The sequence below is a fragment of the Ranitomeya variabilis genome, chromosome 4, assembly GCF_051348905.1.
Source record: "Ranitomeya variabilis isolate aRanVar5 chromosome 4, aRanVar5.hap1, whole genome shotgun sequence".
Classification (NCBI taxonomy): Eukaryota; Metazoa; Chordata; class Amphibia; order Anura; family Dendrobatidae; genus Ranitomeya; species Ranitomeya variabilis.
The window spans coordinates 211601928-211615563 of record NC_135235.1 but is presented as its reverse complement, the minus strand read 5'-3'; the positions used below and the strand labels follow the sequence as shown (position 1 = coordinate 211615563).

General features: G+C 37.7%; 1 protein-coding gene across 1 annotated transcript; it reads right to left on the bottom strand.

Annotated features, from left to right (window-relative positions):
• Positions 1-505: 505 nt before the first annotated feature.
• Positions 506-13237, bottom strand: LOC143770324 (potassium-transporting ATPase alpha chain 2-like). The gene is made up of 24 exons (XM_077259837.1): positions 13027-13237; positions 12611-12892; positions 10306-10437; positions 10162-10221; positions 9524-9727; positions 9308-9421; positions 9101-9235; positions 8874-8991; positions 8470-8738; positions 8175-8373; positions 7950-8059; positions 7470-7604; positions 7188-7380; positions 6900-7075; positions 6681-6817; positions 6369-6519; positions 6109-6277; positions 5477-5631; positions 5181-5304; positions 4925-5070; positions 3127-3260; positions 2270-2371; positions 1840-1931; positions 506-661 (listed from the first exon to the last, which is right to left on the bottom strand). Exons 2-24 carry the CDS (start codon positions 12647-12649, stop codon positions 633-635), a joined length of 3123 nt encoding a protein of 1040 aa, XP_077115952.1. The 5' UTR covers positions 12650-12892; positions 13027-13237; the 3' UTR covers positions 506-632.
• Between the last annotated feature and the right edge of the window lie 399 nt (positions 13238-13636).

Genomic DNA, 13636 nt, shown 5'->3' with positions numbered 1-13636 from the left:
ATTACTGTTCAATGTTTAAGCTAGAAATGCTGGTCGAAGGCTTGTCACATGCATCCATGCTGCGCAATTTATAGTATTTGTACTCTGGGTCAATTGATTCCACTTTTCCTGATATCTGTCCCTAATTTGAGCTGTTTTAGCAAATTTCTCTTCTATCTCAGGAACATGGGACCAAGAAGCAAAACACCAGCATCCTAAGATGTCAGTGGCAGATGCTGCATTTGATGAGCCTAGTTTGTTGTAGTTCTCTCAAGGTTATATTCGGCTGCTACATATTTGTTGGCTGCTCCATGATGATGCTCTAACCTTTTATACCAATGCTACATTGCCCTATGGAAGCATCATTCCCTCTTGTAACTTTATTACATTTTATTACGTTACTATCACTAACTCATGCTTTCTGACTACATTCAGAAATGCTTTCTTTAGCTACGATACTATTACCGTGTGCATGTCTTTGATCGTCTTTGCAAAATAAAAATAGAATAAAAACAATATATCAGGATTTCTTAAAAAAATTTATTTCTATCTACATTATATAACTTTAGACAATTATACAAAATGTACAAAATGGGAAGGGGGGTAAACAACCTCAGACAATAATTATGAATCTTCAAAGAAAGTGTGGATCTTTAGTAATAAAGTTCTTTTTCAATCCAACCTGTGGGAAAAAAAAAGAAAAAAAGTTAAATTAATAATCAGACTCATAAGTTGTCTTTTACTTTTTACCTGCTTTCTACTGCACTACTGGTTATTTACAGGTAAAGACCATGTCCAATCTATATCGAAAATAACTAGTCAACTAATGGAGATCGAAACATTATCCCAGCTATGTTAATAAGAACTTATTAGTTAAAGTTGGAGAACATGTTCAATCTATATCATTAAGAACTATTCAACAATTAGAGACAGAGACCGTATCCAATCTATATCGATAAATGCTAGTCATCAATTAGAGGTGTGGACCATGTCCAATCTATATCACTATGAACTAGTCATCAGAGATCGAGACTGTCCAATCTATATAAATAAGAACTAACCATCAATCAGATATCAAGACCATGTCTAAACTATATCTTTAAGAGCTAGTCGTCATTTAGAGGTCAAGAATCTGCCCAATCTATATAAATAAGAAGTAGCCACCAATTGAAGACAGAGACCATGTTTAATCTATATCAATAGATACTAATAATCAAAGGTTGGGACCATGTCCAATCTATATAAATAAGAACTTGCCATCAAAGGTCAAGACCATGTCTTATCTTAAGCAATTAGAATTAGTCATCAATCAGAGCTCGGGAACAAGTCCAATCTATATCGATAACCTAATCATTAATTAAAAGTTGAGACCATGTTCAATCTATACCGCAAAAAGAAGCAATCTATATTAGTAAAAACTAATCAACATTTAGCGATTGTGACCATGTGCAATCTATATCGATAAGAATAGGCATCAATTAAAACTATATTCTATAGCAATAAGAACTAGCCATTATTTAGAGGTCTAGTCAAATCCATGTCCAATCTAATTCTGTAAGAAAGGAAGGTCAATCATAAATAGGTGTCCATCCAGTGATGGTAAGAATTCATATAGATTGACAAAATAAGGAGACATACATTTCTTGTTGGTGAGCATTGGCTATGACAATCTTGGACAATGATTGTCAATGTCATGCATAAGAGAATTTTGTCATTCATGACCTACATGCTGCAATGAGGCCATCAACACCACTATATCCAGATGCCTAAAGCCAATGTTCTGAGTAGTTCTAGAGACATCTTGTATCTGCAGCTGATGACAATGATATTACACCAAGCTTTCATACAACAGATACTTACTGCCAGGAAATTTTCTTATGAGAAATGTTCGGAATTCATCATAAACTAAGATAAGAAATGTGTACTCAATTCCTACAAACCAGTATTGGACTCTGTGGAAAAATAATGGAACAGATATCAAATAATCAATCCAGATTGAGAAAAGCACAGAGTATAAAGTGAGATATGTAAGTGAGACATAGCCAGATCTGGAATTAGGGAGGTAGCACATTAAACTTATGACTAGACAGATACTTTAATGTCAACATCACAGCTGAATGGCAGCTTCCAATTCTATAATTTCATTGTATCAGTGACAGCCTGAAGCAGGTTAAGAGCAACCAACCTCTGCTGCACCATCTTAAGGTAACAGGCTGCAGCAGTAGTTGATGATTAGGATAATTATTGCTGCATTATAGTGTCTACCACTTTTCTATATGTTGATTCTTACCGAATGGGCATAAAATGTAAGCCGATATTTAATCCAGGGACATAACAGAGGATTACTCCAATAACAATTTGTGAGAGTAAGCCCACGAAGATGATCTTGTTCCTGTAGAAAAAAGTGTAAAGTAAGGTCATACCAGGTTGTTTTTCTGTACTATTATTGTGAAGCCCCTCTTGCTTCTGTGCCATTAACGGCATCAATGTCTTGCTCTGTCTGGATACAAGATAGCTGTAGAAGTTTCCCCATTTTAATTAAGCTGGGTTGACTTCTCCTCGGGCTACACCTCTTCCTCAGTTACCTTCTACCCTGGGACTGAGAAGTAACTATACAATTTTCTTTAGTCATAATGTCCTCTGTTTGCTTCCCGCTGCCTCTTATACTCAGATTAGCATTCCTTTCCTCCTGCTTCCAAGTTTCCTACTACAACATAGGAAAGGCAGATATGGCGTGGTTTAGATCAGTGGCTGACAGACCGTTGGGAAACCTGTTCAGCTGCACAGGGGCCCAAGACATAAAGGGACCCACTTACACCTGCAAAGCAGCTTCAGTTACAGACACATAATGGGCCCTTGTACTATTCTTACACACGAGTCCTTGTCTGTCTATGTCCACCACTGGTTTAGACTTTGCACTGCACTCCCCATGCCACTGTGGCAGCTATCTTGGAAGTGGGAGAAGTGGATTGCCGATGGAGGCAAATGGAAGGCACCAGGTAGGGGACTATACATGAGAAATACAGTATATAGACACTTTTTTTTTAGTCCCAGGATGAACTATCACTTTAAACATCCATAAATGAACATAACGTGACATTGAAGTGTAAAGTCACGCACTGTATACAACCAAAATCTGTCACTCACTTGAAGAACCTAGGAGTAATAATGGTGTTCCTTCTTGTTTTTCGGATAAGTGTGTTCATCATCTGGCAGACCACAATACTGATAAAGAAAGCGGAGTAGCAGTACCACTCCTGGTTGAGACGCTGGTAGTAGGTCTACAAAACAGATGACATCATACAGGTTAATTTTTGTAAAAAAAAAACAAACAAAAAAAAACTGTTTTGCCAAGAAGTGTACTGATGTAATGTTCTGAAGTTAGATATTATAGCCCGTACTGGGCACAAAGCAATAAATGTTTTAAAAATGACACCCTTTAAATTAGCAAGGTCTCGTTTACGTGACTGCAACATCAAGTGCCGATAAATTGGACCAAAGAGTTTGGAGGTGGAGAAGGAAGCAAGTATTTATCATAAAAAGGAAAGTCATATATTTTTCTCATACAATGAAGGGTAGGAAAAAGTAAATACGATAGCAAACCTTTAAAGGGGGTTTCCACGCAAAATTGATGATTGGACATGTATTAGTAAATAAAAAGTTAGAACTGTAGGCAAAATTTGGGCATTATGTTGTATTTGAAGATACAGATAAGCGATTCGGATTTTTGTTAAAAAATAAGAAAAAGTGATTCTCACAGTATAATGAAGAAAGTAGCAGGGTAGGAAACTTAAAACATAACATTTAATAGTAAATTTAAAAGATTCATAGACATAACAAACATAGAAATCAGAACCCGCAAGGAACCAAATCTGCTCAGTCAGGGCACCAACGGTCTATCCTATGCCAGTACCACTGGTGGTGTAGTAAGTAGACCTAATGAGGTATAACAAACATCTAACCATGCCAGTACTACTGACACATTGCTAATTAAGCCCCAATAATAAACATAACATCCATAGAAATAAAACTAGAACGGTCTCACCCAATTCTGGTTGTTGATTGGACCTCCAGGATATATTCAAAGAACCTCAGGTGGAGCTAAAGGCACTAAGCCACTGAGAAACGTTCATGTTATGAGTAGGAATCTTTGACATTTCCAGAAGGAACCGCTTCTGGCTTCTTGCGGGTTCAGATTTCTGTTTGTTGTGTCTATGAATCTTTTAAATTTACTATTAAATGTTGTTTTAAGTTTCCTACCCTATTGTGTTGTATTTGCATCAATTCAAGAGATAATCACATTTGTCCTTCTTTCTTTCTTTCTTTCTTTATTTTTTAAGTCGCTATTTTGCAATAGGTAGTGGAGTCACATTGGTTATCACCTTTCTATTGGCTTCTCAGAAACCGATGATAAATGTTTATACTTTTGGTGTTTGCCACTAAAAATCAACAAGACATTTTATTGGTGTATTAGTTCAAAGAAATGGCTGCACTTCCTGTTGCTAACTTTTTAAAATGGCTGACACCAAAAAAACTGAAACATGTAATATCACTGGAAGTAAATGTAACTTTCCAACCAAACTTTGGCTAGCTTTCCAACATCTGATTTACTGATATACAGCCAATTTTAGAATTTGGATGGAAATCCACTTTAATAAAGGTCCAGAGACCTTGTTTTAGTGTCTTGCGTGCAGGGTAAAGGTTCAATTTACTGCCCAGGGTATGGAAAGGTAGCTTCATCAAGGCTCCTGACATCTATCACCTAAGGCACATGATCCACCAGAAAGCCCTCTAGTGACAGTCCTACTGAATTGAAGCTATTTGAGTAATCTTAACAAGTTATAGCTGTTGTAAAGCAATATACTATTTCTACTCATTTCCGTTTTCCATAATTATACAGTTTAATCATAATTGGTTCCCTTGGTGTTTAGTTCCCCATGCTTACCCATTCCTGCCCATAACTGTCCTCCAGCTCATTGATGGTTTTGTCTTCCCAGTCGACTCTGAGTCCAAGTACTCTAGCTGGTAGGAAACCTTGTTGCGCCAAGACAGTGAAATAGTTCACAAAACCAGAATATGTTTCCATTGCAGCTATGGGGCACATAATAACCATATGAGTAAGCCTCTTGGTATGGAACTTTTTAACCATTTTAACATAACAATAAAAAAAATCCAGTTTTCGAGAAAATGAAAATTCTTACCTATGTGAAAGTAGGAATATGACAGTAAATTCATGTTCACCAGTCGGTCTTTGTATGGGTTACGTGGCTTTCTGTGCATGATATCACTTTCAGCTTTCTCATATGCTAAAGCTATGGAAGGAATCTAAGGGAGGCAAATAAAATTGGGGTCGTTAGGAAATGATCCGAACTTTGTGCAAATTATTTATCCTTAGGTTAAAAAGATTAATTTATAAAATATTCTTTCCAATAACGTCACCTAAACAGACTTATGTGTTTTTCTTACACTGATACATCTAACGTACAAGTCAACTTACAATGTCGGTTCCCAATTCTATGAAGAGGATGGTGATGGCTCCAATGGGCAAGGGGCAACTGATGATCACGTAGACCATAAAAGGAATCATCTCCGGAATGTTCTTGGTCACGGTGTATGAAATGGACTTCTTCAGGTTCTCAAATATCAAGCGTCCTGCAGGAATATCACATTCATTAGCGATTGGGAAAATAAAAGGAAATGGAAGAAATTTGGCAAATACATCGAAAAAAAATCACTTTTAGAAAATTAATCTCCACTCCCTCATAAACTTAACTTTTTGTAAGGCAACTGGCTACAACACAGGCTCTCTTCTCTGCAAAATTTGTTCAATATTATTTTGATAAATGGAGCAGAGGTTTCCTTCTCAAAGCATATTAACTTATGCCTTATATTTAATTTTCTACTTTTTTTGGATCAATAGGAGAAGCAAAGTTTTGCAATGCATCACTTCCCAATCGCTTCTCATTGACATCTTTCCCTGTTCTCTGGCTCAACATATTACATATAGTGTAAATGTGCTTCTTAGTTTAAAACCTTTTCATTAACGCACAAATCGCAAAAGAAATAAAGGATCTTTCTAGAGCTACTCAAGTGATTGAGAAGTTTCCATTCCTAAAGTGACCATCTTACCTTCTTCCACTCCGGTCACAATAGAAGCAAAATTATCATCCAGAAGAATCATGTCGGCGGAGTGTTTAGCAGCATCAGAACCAGCAATTCCCATCGCAACACCAATATCTGCTTTCTTCAATGCAGGGGAGTCATTAACACCATCCCCAGTCACTGCCACAATGTTACCCTGAAAGTAATAGATATGTTCTGGATACATACATTCTTAAGCATCAATTGTTTAGCTTTGAAAAAAACCAAAAAACTCTGATGTAACTTACCAATCTCTGACAACCTTCGACAATGAGAAGTTTTTGTTGGGGTGAGGTCCGGGCAAACACAATCTCTGTGTGATATTTCAAGATGTCATCCAGTTCCTCAGAGCCCAATTCACTGAGTTCACCTCCAGTCACCACAATGGTGCAGGCATCTCTGTAATTCAAATAAACCGGTCAATATGCAAAGAAAAGGGGTTGCAAAGATTTTCCAAAAATAACAATTTGTATGTGGATGGTGTTTTTCGATACTAAATAATCCCTCCCAGATGCTTGACAACTGGCTTGGAAAGTAGGAAAAATCCATAGTGTACTGACCTAGGATTAACTCTTTCAGTAGGGATTCCTAATCTATTGGCAATATCCTCTACAGTCTCGCCAGAAGTTGAGATAATCCCAACACTTTTTGCAATTGCTTTGGCAGTGATTGGATGATCTCCAGTGACCATAATAACCTGCCATAAACACAGATTATTAGACATATTTAGTGATTACTAACTCTAGATATCACAATGATCAATGTTTGGAAATACTAACCTTAATGCCGGAACTACGACACTTCATGACTGCATCGGGAACAGTGGCACGAGGTGGGTCAATCATGGAAATGAGGCCAACAAAGCATAATTTATCTAGAGGGAAATTTCCGCTTTCAGCATCAAATGGGTAACCAGGGCCATATATGGAGGCAGGAAGCATTAGATGACAAAAACCTGTAGAAGAAACAGAACATATTTAGAATCTTGAAAATATCATGAAGATTCCAGGTCTCAATCTAGGTTGTAGAAATCCCCAGAATATTAGTGAGAAGTTGCATATACCTACCAAGAACTCTCTCTCCCATACTTCCCAGCTCCATATAGGCTTTTTGAAAATTCTCCTTCATTTCATCTTCCAATGGCAATTCCTGTCCTCCAATCATAATGGTACTACATCTATCCAAGATTCGTTCTGGGGCCCCTTTCATCACTAGCAAGTAACCCTTCTCTGCAGGATTCTCTGGGATATGAATAGAGACCTAAAAAGTAAGAAAATAGTCAATTGCCAATAATTTTTTAACCCCATAGAGAACTTAGGCATTGAGAAACAACCAGGTTCATCAATTACCTGGTACTTGTTGCTGGAATTGAATGGGATTTCCAAAACTTTCTCATTTCGATCTCTAATATCCATGACTTTTCCCAGAACATTCTCTGTAAATTTCAATAAAGCTGCTTCTGAGGCATCTCCATTGACTGACCTCTGCACACACAAAACAGCAGATAAGATTTCAACTTTTTACTTTTGGGATATGGTAAAATGACCCTTAAGGATATGTTTTATGAAGATAACCCATTTCCAAATGGGATCAACTGATCCCAGTAGGTCAGGCTACCCTAATCCTCAGAGTGCAGCTCACATTCCCTAGGAAAATATGTAATACATGAATCGGCCAGGTCATCTGCAACAGAATACCCTCTTATAAAGAAGGGTACATAATGACATCCGTATACCCTTCTAGAAAATATGGACAGGCTGTCTTTGTGAGACAGCACCACAGTTCACTTACATATAGGTAGGATGTACTGTATATAAATGAATATTTACCTTGCTGACGGAAACTTCTTCTTGATCAGCACAGAATTCAGCTCGGTTACACAGTGTGGCAATTTTAGCCAGTGCTTGCCAAGTCGGAGAGCTTTGATCAAACATTTCACCTGAACAGACAGACAATTATCAACGGTTACCTTTGTATTCCCCAAGAGATGTTTGGTGTGCGGTGGGGAATCCCATTATCTACCTTGTAATGTCAAGAGATTCATGGCCTCTTACCTGTCTGCTCTTCACTGGTATCTGCATTGTGGATGAAATTGTCAAACCACATATGTGACACAGTCATCCGGTTCTGGGTGAGGGTCCCAGTCTTGTCAGAGCAGATGACTGAGGTGGAACCCAGAGTCTCCACAGCTTCAAGGTTCTTCACAAGGCAATTCTTCTTTGCCATACGCTTTGCAGTCAAGGATAGACAAACCTGTAGGTTATACATTTAATTAGGAAGGTCAAAGTTTCAAAAGAAGCTTGCATGGAAGATAAGATCGTGATGGGTTCATTAACATGTTATACTCACCGTTACAGTTGCTAGTAGTCCTTCAGGCACATAGGCTACCACGATGCCAATGCAGAATATTATAGCATTGAGGGCACTATATCCCATGGCGATGGAAATAATGAAGAAAACTACGCCAACGCCCACTGCAAGACCACTGATCAAGGTCACAAAGTGCTCAATCTCCAAGGCAATGGGTGTCTTTTGGTCCCCAACTTGTGAGGCCAGTGATGCAATACGCCCAATGACTGTGCGGTCACTCGTGTTAATTACTATACCTGATGCTGTCCCTGTAAAGTAAGCATGAAACATTAGACCAGATTTAGTGACCTTTACCAAATGCATATCATCTTATGTATCTCTACTTTGTACATGAAGTAAAGGTTATGAACTGGAGAAACCTCAAATCATCATTTTCAGCTCACCTTCCAAGCAGGTTGTAGAATAGAAGCCCAAATTTTTAGTCTCTAGAGGGTTATCATCTGTACACTCCATGCCACGAGGTTGTGCTTCTGATTCACCAGTGAGAGATGAATTGTCAACCTACACATTAAAAGTTGCAGGTCATTCTCATGACGTAATGGTTTCTAGGACTTTATCACCTTAGCATGATTTATATCTAATGCAAAATTGTCTAATCATCTTTTCTCACCTTGCAACCATGACTCTCAAGTATACGTATATCAGCCGGGATTTTATCACCTCCTTTAATAAATACTACATCCCCAGTTACAAGCTTCTCCGCTATCATCTCAATACGTTTACCATCCCGAAGAACCAAGGCTTGCTAAATGAAAGAAATGTATTACAAAAAATCTCATCAACTATCATTCTACAAATTCACATTAACGCTTCTTACCTGAGGCACCATGTTCTTAAAGCCAGCCATAATGTTGGTACTTTTAGCTTCTTGGTAATATGCAAAGGAAGCTGTCATCACAACCACTGCGATCAGGATGATCGCCAACCAGAGCTAAAAATGTGAAGGAATAAGTAAAAAATACATATAGGATAGAATCAGAGCATTCAGAATACTCGACCTAAGATCTTAATCAAAATCTACTGATTTTCTTACATTGTCTTTAGCAACCGTAGGGTCTTGGGCAGCTTGAAGGCCATATGCCAGAAAGCACAATGCAGACGAAACCCAGAAGACAATGGCAAATCCTCCTGCCATGAGCAACAAAAACTTAAAAATTTCAGGGGTTCCTTTTGGAGGTGAGAGCTTGTTAGGTCCATCTCGAGCTAAAATTTCCTGAGCAGCTGCTGTGCTCAAGCCCTTGAGAAAAACACAATTGATAAAATATTGTACGCCATTGTATACTTTACTGTACTGAGTAGGATCAATACATGAGATCATAAAATAAACTTTCATCATGGTTAGACGGTATGTCCACTTTGGGCAATCTCCTGGAATCCCCCCCCCCCCCAATACATGGCAGAACAAGGCAGCACATTTCCAATTCATCTGCAGCGTCACCACAGTTGAAATGAAGTATTACACATCTTCCAATAAAATGAAGAACCTGTTCTTGTAATAAATGGATATGCCAGATCCTCCCGAGTGAAGGGCAGGCTTTGTATTTACTCCATTAACTCCAATTACTAGTTGAGAGTCTAGGATGATGGAGCCCTTTCTTCTAACTCAGAATGACCTTAAAGCAGTTTTTGGAAATGTGTTTTCTAAATGAAGAAACCTCCTTTAAAACTGACCTGTTTGATATCTACTGAGTATTTCCTTTGTAGTTCATCAATGCTCAGCTTGTGTTCGGTCTAGAAAAAAATAGATCTGGTCATTACCAAACCTTCTAATATCTGTATTGTACTCTATATCAGTATTAATGCTCCATCACTTACAATCTCTAGCTCCTTTTTCAAGTTTTCTACTTTCTTAGCATTCTTCTTTCCTTTAATCCCTGACAATATGTTAAGCTTGTTTTTCTCTTTTTTTGTTTTTTCATTCGGAGTGGAGTAAATGTCAGGTGGCTCCTGTAGAAGGAAAGAGGGCACAGGATGGAAAAAAGTCTGGATAGTACACTTATAATTATAAGTAATAAATAATATTATATACTAAAAGTAATACATGGGACCATTAACTAACCATATCAGTTTTGGGCTACAATTTAGTTTTTGGTTTATATTTTTCATAGTGCAATTTCTAACTGATTAAGTCGATTTACTTACTCATATAATAATTTTTATAATTATAAATACCACAAATTAACATATTATGCAAAATATCTTATTGAGTGGATTTTTATTGGATCATATAGGGGGGATTATATGAAATATATGCACTGTGTGCAGAATTATTAGGCAAGTTGTATTTTAGAGGATTATTTATATTATTGATCAACAACTATGTTCTCAATCAACCCAAAAGACTCATAAATATCAAAGCTTAATACTTTTGGAAGTTGTAGTGTTTTTTTTTTTTTTTTTTAGATATGGCTATCTTAGGAGGATATCTTTTTGTGCAGGTAACTATTACTGTGCAGAATTATTAGGCAACTTAATAAAAACTAAATATATTCCCATCTCACTTGTTTATTTTCACCAGGTAAACCAATATAACTGCACAAAATTTAGAAATAAACATTTCTGACATGCAATAACAAACCTCCCCAAAAATAGTGACCAATATAGCCACCTTTCTTTATGATGACACTCGGCAGCCTCCCATCCATAGATTCTGTCAGTTGTTTGATCTGTTTACGACCAACATTGCGTGCAGCAGCCACCACAGCCTCCCAGACACTGTTCCAAGAGGTGTACTGTTTTACCTCCCTGTAGATCTCACATTTTATGAGGGACCACAGGTTTTCTATGGGGTTCAGATCAGGTGAACAAGGGGGCCATGTCATAATTTTTTCTTCTTTGAGACCTTTACTGGCCAGCCACACTGTGGAGTAGTTGGAGGCATGTGATGGAGCATTGTCCTGCATGAAAATCATGTTTTTCTTGAACGATACCGACTTCTTCCTGTACCACTGCTTGAAGAAGTTGTCTTCCAGAAACTGGCAGTAGGTCTGGGAGTTGAGCTTCACTCCATCCTCAACCCGAAAAGGTCCCACAAGTTCATCTTTGATACCAGCCCATACCAGTACCCCACCTCCACCTTGCTGGTGTCTGAGTCGGAGTGGAGCTCTCTACACTTTACTGATCCAGTCTCTGGTCCATCCATCTAGAGTCACTCTCATTTCATCAGTCCATAAAACCTTTGAAAAGTCAGTCTTAAGATATTTCTTGGCCCAGTCTTGACGTTTTATCTTATGTTTCTTGTTCAAAGGTGGTCGTTTTTCAGCCTTCCTTACCTTGGCCATGTCCCTGAGTATCGCACACCTTGTGCTTTTGTTATTCCAGTATCGTTGCAGCTCTGAAATATGGCAAAACTGGTGGCAAATGGCATCTTGGCAGCTTCATGCTTGATTTTCCTCAATTCATAGGCAGTTATATTGTGCCTTTTTTGCCCAACACGCTTCTTGCGACCCTGTTGGCTACTTGCCATGAAACGCTTGATTGTTCGGTGATCACGTTTCAAAAGTTTGGCAATTTCAAGACTGCTGCATGCCTCTGCAAGACATCTCACAATTTTAGACTTTTCAGAGCTCATCAAATCTCTCTTCTGACACATTTTGCCAAAGGAAAGGAAGTTGCCTAATAATTAAGCACACCTTATATAGGGTTTTGATGTCATTAGAAAACACCCCTCCTCATTACAGAGATGCACATCACCTGATTTACTTAATTGGTAGTTGGCTCTCAAGCCTGAACAGCTTGGAGTAGGACAACATGTATAAAAAGTATCATGTGATCAAAATACAACTTGCCTAATAATTCTGCACACAGTGTATACTCTATATGATAATTTAACATTTTTAAATTTTCTTTGTAAAGTAACTTGTCTGGAATTGTATTGATCACATGTCATATATCACAGATAATAAAAAATGAAAATCTAGAAATATATTTAACTTTCATGCAAAATATCTTGAGTTTGGATTTTTATTGAATGGTATACATATATATATATATATATATATATATATATATATATATATATATATATATATATATATATTTTTTTTTTTTTTTTTCATATATGATCCTATAAAAATCCAGATAAAGTAAGACTTTTGCAAGAAAAATAAAATGCACCTACCTGGGAAGGTGAAATTTCAGGTTGAGAATGGCTGGACATTCCGTCTTAGTAAATGGCTACCTGGAATCTTCTGTAGCTAATCCTCTTAGATTCCTTCAGTTAGCTGATGGAAAATGCCATAGCCTTGTAGGATCACTCCCTTGGCTTATATACTCTCCATCTCCTCCCACTGTCACCGCCTCTAGGTAATAAGTGCAGTCCATACTAAATCTAACTACACCAGGTTTCTTCCAGATAAACCAGTATTTCTTTTTTTTTGAAAAACTATCCAGATGCTGGTACCTAAGGTGCAGATGAGAGAGAGATGGCCTTTACTAAAGAAGTGTCGTCATTGTTGCACTAGCTGGGTGCGGGTTTAGTTATGCAAACGATAATATTGAAATATTTCAAAATGTTTTTTTAGAATGTAGACGTACCTGGAATCGTAGATCAGTAGAGGGCAATGAAACTTTATATGTGCAGAATTGAACTCATCAGCTTCTTATATATTTATACAGTATTGTCCAAGACTTTGTTTTGTACATTGTGATTAATGGATGTACATTTATCTATGATTACTCAAAAGATATGAGGGCTGTACTCAAATATAAATTAAATCGAGCAGCAGTCCACATGCACAACCAACTCTCCATTAAAAGGATGAACAGAAGTCCCCATTTTGGCAATCGTTGGGGGTTCTCATTGTTCAGATATCTCCAAATGCAGTTATCTGCTTTCCTGTGGATAAGTAAATAAAGTATCCATTTAACAATTGCCTTTGAGCTATGGTGGGCTCTATCACCTTTACTAGTAATTAGTGTTGAGCGATACCGTCCGATACTTGAAAGTATCGGTATCGGAAAGTATCGGCCGATACCGGCAAAGTATCGGATCCAATCCGATACCGATACCCGATACCAATACAAGTCAATGGGACTCAAGTATCGGACGGTATTCCTGATGGTTCCCAGGGTCTGAAGGAGAGGAAACTCTCCTTCAGGCCCTGGGAACCATATTAATGTGTAAAAGAAAGAATTAAAATAAAAA